This window comes from Sinocyclocheilus rhinocerous, unplaced genomic scaffold (genome assembly GCF_001515625.1).
Source record: "Sinocyclocheilus rhinocerous isolate Xijiao unplaced genomic scaffold, SAMN03320098_v1.1 scaffold1639, whole genome shotgun sequence".
In the NCBI taxonomy this organism is placed as follows: Eukaryota; Metazoa; Chordata; class Actinopteri; order Cypriniformes; family Cyprinidae; genus Sinocyclocheilus; species Sinocyclocheilus rhinocerous.
This window is the reverse complement of record NW_015632472.1, coordinates 195,540-205,501: the sequence shown is the minus strand read 5'-3', so window position 1 is coordinate 205,501 and position 9,962 is coordinate 195,540. Positions and strand designations below refer to the sequence as shown.

The 9,962-nt window shown below is 37.4% G+C and overlaps 3 protein-coding genes across 6 annotated transcripts in view; 2 read left to right on the top strand and 1 right to left on the bottom strand.

Moving 5' to 3' along the window:
• The window catches only part of dnm2b (dynamin 2b), a 24,602-nt gene extending 22,932 nt beyond the window's left edge, over positions 1–1,670 (top strand). For 2 of the 4 annotated variants that reach the window (XM_016555532.1, XM_016555531.1), the window contains exon 21: positions 659–1,670. In XM_016555532.1, the coding sequence (XP_016411018.1) occupies positions 659–725 (67 nt within the window). In that variant the 3' untranslated portion in view covers positions 726–1,670. Of the gene's footprint in view, positions 1–655 lie in introns of all 4 variants that reach the window. The other 2 variants (XM_016555530.1, XM_016555529.1) reach the window with 1 other exon arrangement.
• An 823-nt stretch (positions 1,671–2,493) lies between these two features.
• Positions 2,494–6,035, bottom strand: tmed1b (transmembrane p24 trafficking protein 1b). Its single transcript, XM_016555533.1, has 4 exons — positions 5,765–6,035; positions 4,736–4,833; positions 4,252–4,438; positions 2,494–3,022 (listed from the first exon to the last, which is right to left on the bottom strand). The coding sequence occupies exons 1-4, from the start codon at positions 5,939–5,941 to the stop codon at positions 2,804–2,806; spliced, it is 681 nt and encodes a 226-aa protein (XP_016411019.1). The 5' UTR covers positions 5,942–6,035; the 3' UTR covers positions 2,494–2,803.
• A 2,438-nt stretch (positions 6,036–8,473) lies between these two features.
• The window catches only part of LOC107742532 (lymphotoxin-alpha-like), an 11,055-nt gene continuing 9,566 nt past the window's right edge, over positions 8,474–9,962 (top strand). The window contains exon 1 of the mRNA XM_016555538.1: positions 8,474–8,845. Within this exon, the coding sequence (XP_016411024.1) occupies positions 8,654–8,845 (192 nt within the window). The 5' untranslated portion in view covers positions 8,474–8,653. The remainder of the gene's footprint in view (positions 8,846–9,962) is intronic.

Here is a 9,962-nt window from a genome sequence, read left to right as displayed (position 1 = left end):
TTGCTGTATGAATATTTGAATATGCAATACAACAAAATAAAGATCCTCTACTTTAAAAAAAAAAAATCAGTTTTATTCTAGCTTAAAGCATTCTTTTTTTATTAACACTTGAATATAGGTAGGTTTCATAAAAAATGCATAATTTTGAGCAAAAAGGTGAGAAAATCACATTTTCAGTAGTAATATTCAGTACGATTATCAAAGCATAAATCCAGTAAATCGCTTCCATCAACACCTCCAAAGCTTGCACAGACATATACCACTTCCTGGATCAACATTTTACTCCGTAACATTATGCAGTTTTCATTTATATGCTGTCTATTGCTGATGATCGCATTATTTTTCATATGCATCCGTTTGCATAAGAGATCGCTAGTTTCTCCGTCCTGTACACATGTGTGTTTTTGTTCGGGAGGTTTTGTACTCGTTCAGAAGATGTGTAATAGCGCAGGAGTGTATAACAGTGAAAACACGAAAAGCCGTAAAAACTCGTCTTTGGCGGGGAAGCGTTTTCTTCTAAAAGACGAGATAGCTCGTCAATGGCGGGGAAAGAGTTAATTTTAACAGTGACTGCTGGTCATGTCGGCTGGTAATTATCTTCTAGTTGCAGTTTTTCGTAGGCGTCTGGAGTTGATCGTCTTGTGTCTGTGTGTAGCAGGAGACCTCCAGCCGCTCCGAACCGGCCCACTATAATCAGACCGTCAGAGCCGTCTCTGCTGGACTGAAGAGGATCCAGACGAGAGGAGCTTTAGCACGGAGAACGCCAAAGAAAACTACAACACACACAAGTGTCATAGTTCAAAAAAGGGCTACTCGTCGTTTCACTGACACATGATATTTGATACTCTTCCGTGCTTTTTCTCCGAGTAGTAGTAATAACAAGACATTTTATGATTGAGTTAAATAAGCATTTCCACGTATGTATGATGTTTTCCAGAAATGATGATTTCAGGGGATTTGTTGGGAGGTAAACGTGTGACACCGATGTCACAGGTCCGTTCATTTCACACACACCATCATGTTTACAGACGACTGAACCTCGACTCAGACATCGACTGGCCGCACGAAACACTCCAGTTTCTATGCTATGTGTGCAGAAACACTTTATTAGCATTCCTAATGAAGACAGCAGACACTACTGTCACAGTTACATCATTTCTGGACACTATTTTGAACACTTTTTATGGTCTAAACGACACACTAACTACAGAACATCTCAAAAACCTCCTCTTAATACACAGAATACGGTGTTCATTAACACGATGTACTTTGGTAGCATTAAATACACTTCTCGATATTTTGCCTTAAACCACTTTATTAAGTAATTCTAGATGAGGACTTGTTTTCAGAGAAGTTTATTTCTCGCAGCCGATCGCAGTTAAACACTCGCGCGCGCCCATGATCTGAAAACCGTCTTGTTCAGCTTCGCTCCTCCAGTACATTGATTTGATTTATGGATGTTTAGATATTAACTCGTTAGGGAAATTATTTTATATCGTGTATGTCTAACACGAGATCTTCCTTTCATCTGTTCATCTCTCTTTCATTTATTGTCTCTGTCGCTTGTTTTATGTTTTTCATGACATTTCGCAAGGACTGCGAACAAAAGCACGCTTAACCAAAATGTAGTGATTATTATTACCAATAAAAGGGCAATTTGTTAAACTAAAGATTTGATTTCTTTTCTTTTTTTCTCAAATGTTCATGCAGCAACCCAAAGGTTTTTTTTTAATTAATTTTGTTCGTTATGGATGTGAATCAGTTCTGACGGGTAAATATATATATATATATATATATATTAAAAAAATCAGAGTTTGTAACTATTTTTACTAACGTAACTTATTTAATGTGAAACAGCTGGTCATGATTTATGATTAATTCTTTCATAAATGTTTTTTTTTTTTATTATTATTATGTTAGTTTTACATTGTTATCATCTGATAAATGTTTAGTATTTTATTTTGATTTGTTTTTATAGTAAAATTATTTGTAAATTTTTTTAATGTAATTTTTAGTGTTTTTTTTATATCTCATTTATTGCATATTCATGATTTAATTAAGTATTAGTAAGCCTTTTATTGTAATTTGTTTTTAGATTAAAAACAACCTTTTTACTAACGTAATATGATGCATTTCCAAGTGAAACAGGATTTTTATGAGAAAAAATGAGCCCAGATCATGGATTAATCTAATGGAAAAGTGTTTCTGTGTTAAGGTCTCTGTATAAATAAGAGGGTTTAATGTCATCTGATGCAAAAAAAATAAAAAGTCATTAGTTATTACAATTACCTAGAGATGAGCAGATGAAGCCTTTTTGAGGCGTTTTCCTGATTCTACCAAACAAGCTTCAAATCCTCAAAGACAGACTCTACCGGTGACATCTAGTGTTCAGCTGCAATTATAGCAGCCACTCTCAAACGATTCACACATCTTGTTGATCCCAGTTTCAACACAAAAGTAAAATGTAAATAACTGAACACCACAGACACCATGTACAAACATACAACCCCTTTTATTAGATTTAATCTGTAAAACTCTTTAAAAAAAGCACACGGCTGTACAGAAGATTCCCTTTGTTGACGATAACGGCACATTTTCACATTTTCCCAAAACGGCTTCATCTCGCATCAGGAAATGACGGGACTGAAAACGACAGAACTATGAACATTGAGGCGACAGGAAGACATGAAACGGACAGCTAGGTAAAGTCCAGATGAAGCGCGCTCATCTCGGCTGGACCGGGCCGTTATTATGGCTGCTGTGGTTGTTATTGCTCTTATCTGGCTGTGTGTGGTCTCTGGTGTCAGGAGCAGACTCTCCTCCTGTCGTCGAACAGCCGGCGGACGGTGTAGACCTGCGTCAGCGCCACGCTCAGCAGCACCAGCAGGTTGACACAGGACCAGAAGGAGACCCGCCACAGGTTGTCCTCCAGCAGGTTCCTGTCGCGAGCCTCGAAGGCCCTCAGGACTGTCTGCATCTGCCGACTGCGCTCCAGCCGCCGGTGAACCGTCTCCATCGACTCCTGCAGCAGAGACAGAGAGAGAGGAAACACAGACGCTCAACTTCATCTCGCAGAGTAGATCTAATATCACAGAAAACTGTCTCGTCAATCACCAAAATGACATATTTCACTCTAAAAGAAGTATAACATTTAAATGAGAAATGATGTTCTGCTTAAAGTGTTCTTGCTGTTAATTAGAACATTAGAAGTTTTTCGTAAATTAAAACATGACAATTAGAAATTAAAACATTAATATCAGATGAAAAACTAACTTTAGATCTTAAATTTGACGAAAATTAGAATTAAAGAAAATGTAAAATATGTATATAATTCTAAAAGTTTATATATTTATATGTGTGTGTGTGTGTGTATATATACGTGTGTGTGTGTGTGTATGAATGTTGCCTTGGCGAAGCCTTTCTAGTTTAAATATTAAAATGAAAATAAATTAAAGCTAAATAGATGTAATAAAAATGATGAAAGCATAACTAAATTAATTTTTTTTTAAAACTAAAATTAGAAAGAAAAATGTTAATTGAAATATTAATAAATAATATAATAGTATATAATTAATACTAATATAACACTGCTGAAAGTAAATAAAGCTTTGTTTAATGTTTTGCATTGTGAGAATTTTAAATGAAATAAACACTTTTCCACTAATTATTATACAGTTATATATACACAAATATGTAATTAAGTAATTAGATTTAGCTTAAAGTCAGTGTTATTATTGTTAATTAAAACAAATGATTAAAACTGTTTTGGTAACTGAAATAGAGCTGAAATAAATAGTAGATGGGGTAAAAACTAAATGAATTAAGTACTCAAATTAAAATAAACTAAAGCTAACTAGATAAAAAAATCTAATGAAAATGACAAAAGCACATAAAATGACTCAAATTAAAAATAATAAATAGTAACAAATACTATATGTTATTAGAAATATTAATACATACTATTTAGTATAAACAATGCCACAATAACACCGCTTAAATTGAAAGCCTTTAAGATGTTTTACATTTTGAGATTATTTTCAATTAAATTATCTAGTTAGACGACAAAAAAAAAAAAAAAAAAATACACGTAAGTTCTTTAACAAAAATACAAGGGTCACAAAGGTACACTTGCCCCAAAGACTTAATGTGCAGGCCTTAACAAACTGAGCTGGTTTGTGTTTCTGTGGTAGCTAGACACCATCCATACAGTGTTAATTACTTCACCCAGAATATCTTTACGCATTCACTCACCTTTATGTCATCCAGCTTGTACTCTAATAGGTTCTCTGGCTCTCCAAGCCCCGCCCACTCGTCATCCGCTCCCGCGTCATTGGCTGGGCTGTCCATGATGACCTCGAAGAAGACCATCTTCTCGGAGAACCTGCTGAAGCTGTTGTCGAAGCAGATCTGATAGTCTCCCGCCTCCGTGGGCTCCACCCTGAAAACAGCGGACCAATCACACGCGAGTAACCGCCGGAGCGGCAGCCAATCATACGATACGGGTCTCCGGCGCAAACGTGTAAGTTCTGTGTGAACAGACCAATTCGCTGCTTGCAAAATTTGTGGAGTTAAATCGAGTTCGAACTAGGAGATATAAACTTGCGTTTGTGAGAAAAATAGTCCGATAGGTTTAAATAGTATTTCGTGCTGTAACTGTAGGGCTAATACAATACGTCCCCTATGATCAGCATATGTGAATATTATGTAGACCTACAGTTTAGATGTGAACACTCACATATGAACGCCGTCGGAACGGCGAAACTCCGAGACCAGGTAGATCCCCTGAGGAGAGACGATGGAGAAATCCACATCCATACCTGCTCCAGCGATCACCTGCACAAACACAGTGCCACATAGAACTCAGCGTGCCCTAGCAACCACACACAGCACCCTAGCAACGAGGTGGCAAGTTTTATAAGGTAAGCAAGCATCATTCACTTAAAAACTCGTATAATATCACGGTGCCATCACGGATCTGAGGCAGGATACGCGCTAAACAAACATCTCACACCCTTCACTGACATACACACTGCAGCAACTGTAGTTTAACTCTGGTACAGCTGTGGTACAATCAGAGTAAACAAAGGTGAAACCATGAACCGGCTCCTTTGCTACATAAATAACGTTTTTTTCCCCATAACGTTAAGGGAACCCAACATGAATAAATACTAGTTATTTATAGTAGCCTAAATACTATAGTACTTGAATTAATTTGTTGTGGTAATTCTGTAGTTGCTGTAACTATAGTATTATAAACAAATTACTGTACCCAATACTGTACTAAGTTTTCTACAACTATAGGGTATATTATTATTATACTACAATACACTACAGTTTACTGGAGTAAAAAATAAAGCATACTACAATATTTATTGCAGTTTATCAGTTCACTATAGTTAATACTACAGTATGCTGTAGCATAAAGTGTTGTAAATACTATAATATATACAGTACTATAGTATGGTTCAAAAACACTATAGTATTTACTACAAATTACTATAGTATTTTTTCAGTGTATATATACAAATATTTTGGGACTGTTACTTTTGAATGTTCTCTAAACGTTCTGAACATTTCAAAAAATGTTACACGAACGTTCGAAATGTTTCAGGAACAAAACGTTCCATAAAATGATGTATGATGAATAATCTTTTTGAAAACCACACAACTCTTCTTGAACGTTCTAATAGCGTTTCTGGAAGAATGTCTGCTCATAACGTTCTCTGCTCGCTGTGTGTTGATATTTGAGAGTTCGTAGCGTTACCTGGTACTCGATCTCGACGCTGCCGTTCCGAACGGCGCTCTGGTAGAAGCACTCTTTGCTGGCAGCTGGCAGCAGAAACGTGAACTCGCTGTCCGCGGGACTGAACGCGTTAACGGCGCCGACAAACAGCGCGACACATCCGAGCACAGACACGCGTGTCCTCTGCGCGCCATCCATGCTGTAACGCGCAGAAAGAGCCTTTTGAACGGCGTTTGTAACTCCGTTAAACGCCTCCGTCCTGCGACGGACGTGTTCCGCTTCCGTAGCTAAACTATTGCTGCGGCGCTCAGCCAATCAGAGCACACCGAGTGTCCGCGCTGCAGCCAATCAGCGCGCAGGGACGTGCGTTACACATAAAACCATGTCATCGAAACCTGTAACATCCAGAAGCAGGAAGCAATGTTTGTGATATTTTGAATGCAGTGCTTCATTTAGCATTTTGTGTGCAATTCTTGGATTTGTGCGTAAAGTTCTGGGGGAAAAAAAGAGGCAAAGTTTTGAAAATGTGTGTAAGCAGTTGAAAAAAAACAGTAATAAATATTCTACAGCATGCACATAAAAGCTTCAACTGCAAATTAAATTGCACAAAAAATAAATGCAGCTGTTCATTGTACAGTACAAGTGTGGCTGCGTGATCGAGGGGGGAGAAAAAACCCTGAGAAATGTCCCAGTGAACAGACTGAAACTGAGATGTGAACTCTGAACACACACAGCGAGTGAGTGAAAATACTGATTCAAAGCTGACCAGAGATCAGACGCTTGTCCGGTTTCATGAGGACAGGTGCATAAGAGTGTGTGTTCAGAGATGATTCACGGTCAGTGCAGCCGCTCATCATGAGAGACGCCAACTGCTTCCTGTCTCACTGCATCCTCACATCTGAGCTCTCACTGCACCGGAACCTGTGTGTGTGTGTGTGTGTGTGTGAGAGAGAGAGACAGAGAGTGTGTGTGTGTGTGTGTGTGTGTGTGAGAGAGAGAGCGCGTGTGTGTGTGTGTGTGTGAGAGAGAGAGCGCGTGTGTGTGTGTGTGTGTGAGAGAGAGAGCGCGTGTGTGTGTGTGTGTGTGAGAGAGAGAGCGCGTGTGTGTGTGTGTGTGTGAGAGAGAGAGCGCGTGTGTGTGTGTGTGTGTGAGAGAGAGAGCGCGTGTGTGTGTGTGTGTGTGAGAGAGAGAGCGCGTGTGTGTGTGTGTGTGTGAGAGAGAGAGCGCGTGTGTGTGTGTGTGTGTGAGAGAGAGAGCGCGTGTGTGTGTGTGTGTGTGAGAGAGAGAGCGCGTGTGTGTGTGTGTGTGTGAGAGAGAGAGCGCGTGTGTGTGTGTGTGTGTGAGAGAGAGAGCGCGTGTGTGTGTGTGTGAGAGAGAGAGAGAGAGAGGGTGTGTGTGTGTGCATGTATTTTATATATCTGCATGAATGCACTAGTCTCTAGGTCATCAGATAAGCGAGAGCGCCTGTGGTCACCTGTTTTGTTGTATACTTTTTCCGGATTGATTTTATATTTGTGCAGATCTTCATGCATCCTCTGCATGCACACTAACACAAAAGTAGCATGATTTTAGGACTGCACTGGGGAAGCTTCAAACAGACCAATTCAATATTTCATCACACATTTACAGAAATGAAATTACATAACATCTGTTACTTTCTGTTTCATACTTTAGTAGCTTGATATTATAATTAAGACATTGTTACTTTTAATGTAAAGTAACAGTTATGTAACAACTTTTTATAAATAGGATATTGTTACTTTTTAAGTTACTTTTTATTAAATTAGCACAATATTGTTACTTTAGGTAACTAAAATTTTACTTTTTATTCAATAATTAGGATTTTGTTACCTTTAAGTAACAATAATTAAAAAGTTACTTTTTATAAGATTAGAACAATATTGTTACATTAAGAAAAAATACTAAAAAGTGACTTTTTGTTGGATATTGTGATGTTTTATGTAACAATAACAAAAAATATAAGTAGGATATTGTTACTTTTTAAGTAACAACAACAAAAAGTTACTTTTTTATGGAATTAGCACAAAATTGTTACTTGAACAATTATAAAAAAAGTTATTTGTATTAAATAAACTGGATATTGATACTTTTCAGTAACAATAATAAAAGTAACTTTTTTATTGTGCAAGTAGGATATTGTTATTTTTATAAAAAAGTTAATTTTCTATAAAATTAACACAATATGTTTACTTTAAACAACAGCAATTGTTTTTTTATTCAACAAGTAGGATTGTTACTTTTTAAGTAACAATAATAAAAAGTAACTTTTCATGACAGCACAACATTGTTACTTTAAGTTACTTTCTATGAGATTACCACAATATTGTTTTAAGCTATATATTTTAAGTAATAATAATAAGCAGTTACTTTTTATTTACTAATGTTACTTTTTAAGGAACAATAATACAAAGTTACTTTGTATGTAGTAAGAAAGGTATTGTCACTTTTTAATAACAATAACTAAAAGTTACTTTTTAAGTAAATGGAGAACAAAACAAAGAGGTTTCAGAAGACAGACGTAAATCTGTAGTGACAGATAGATTTATCATCATACAGCCAAAAAACTTCCTCATTTTAGTTTCTTTCCTCTGTTGAACCCCTCCCCAGTGCTCTCTCTCTCTCTCTCTCTCTCTCTCTCTGAGACACACACTCTTCCGCGAGCAGCAGTGGGCGGTCGTCTCTCTCTCTCTCTCTCTGTGCTCGGTGAGGCTCAGGGTCAGAGGATGTCAGGTCGCTCTCAGCAGCTCAGATGATGCTCGTGTGTTTGCTGTGCTGGCGGTGAGGATGGACTCTCACACACTGCAGTGAAGGCTTCACACACTCTATGGAGGAGCTCTGACAGAGGTTTCCCGTCTGAAGCTGTTAGGTCAGTCGTACAGGAGCTGCAGCATGGCAGACGCAGCTGAGAGCGTGAATAAAGACATGAAGGTGTTTGTGGTGGACAGCCAGGCGTTCCCGCCTCAGGTGTCTGTCAGGAGCGACGGCCCGCGGCTCTCCGTCATCTACCTGCTGCTGGCCGTGGCTCTGCTGGGCGTCTTCATCGAGGCTGGATTAATCTGGCATCTCTACAGCAGGCCGGCGGTGAGTCCTCACGCATGTGTTCCTCATCAGTTTCTTCATGCAGTTATTACTGTACTTATGCTCGGTTAACACTCTGGAGGCCTTTGGTCATGTTAGACCAAAAAAGCTTGCTATATGCACACATACACAAAAAAAGGATGCAAACATGATTAGAAAAGATAAAATAAAAAAGTCACACCTGTGATCCGAATGGGGAAAATGAACATACAGAGCAGTTATGTATTATTAAGTAGCCATGACGAAACAGTCTTTAATTATGCCCAAATATATCCAAATGCAAAACTTAGCAAAAGTACATCTGAAAATAATTTAAACTAAAATCTAAACACAGCCTTATCTGTCTATACCACAATTTAGCAGTGAAAATTGTCTAGGACCACGAAATTCCCTCAAAATACAGAATATTAATGAAGCAATATTATTGAATAAAATATAGCGCATTTACATTTAGTCATTTAGCAGACACTTTTATCCAAAGCGACTTACAAATGAGCACAATAGAAGCAATCAAAATCAAGCCTTTGGTCATGTTAGACCAAAAAAGCTTGCTATATGCACACATACACAAAAAAAGGATGCAAACATGATTAGAAAAGATAAAATAAAAAAGTCACACCTGTGATCCGAATGGGGAAAATGAACATACAGAGCAGTTATGTATTATTAAGTAGCCATGACGAAACAGTCTTTAATTATGCCCAAATATATCCAAATGCAAAACTTAGCAAAAGTACATCTGAAAATAATTTAAACTAAAATCTAAACACAGCCTTATCTGTCTATACCACAATTTAGCAGTGAAAATTGTCTAGGACCACGAAATTCCCTCAAAATACAGAATATTAATGAAGCAATATTATTGAATAAAATATAGCGCATTTACATTTAGTCATTTAGCAGACACTTTTATCCAAAGCGACTTACAAATGAGCACAATAGAAGCAATCAAAATCAACAAAAGAGCAATGATATGCAAGTGCTATAACAAGTCTCAGTTAGTATACATATATATATACACACTTTGTGTGTGTGTGTGTTTATATATATATGTGTGTGTGTGTATATATGTGTGTGTGCTTATATATATATATATATATATGTGTGTGTGTATATATGT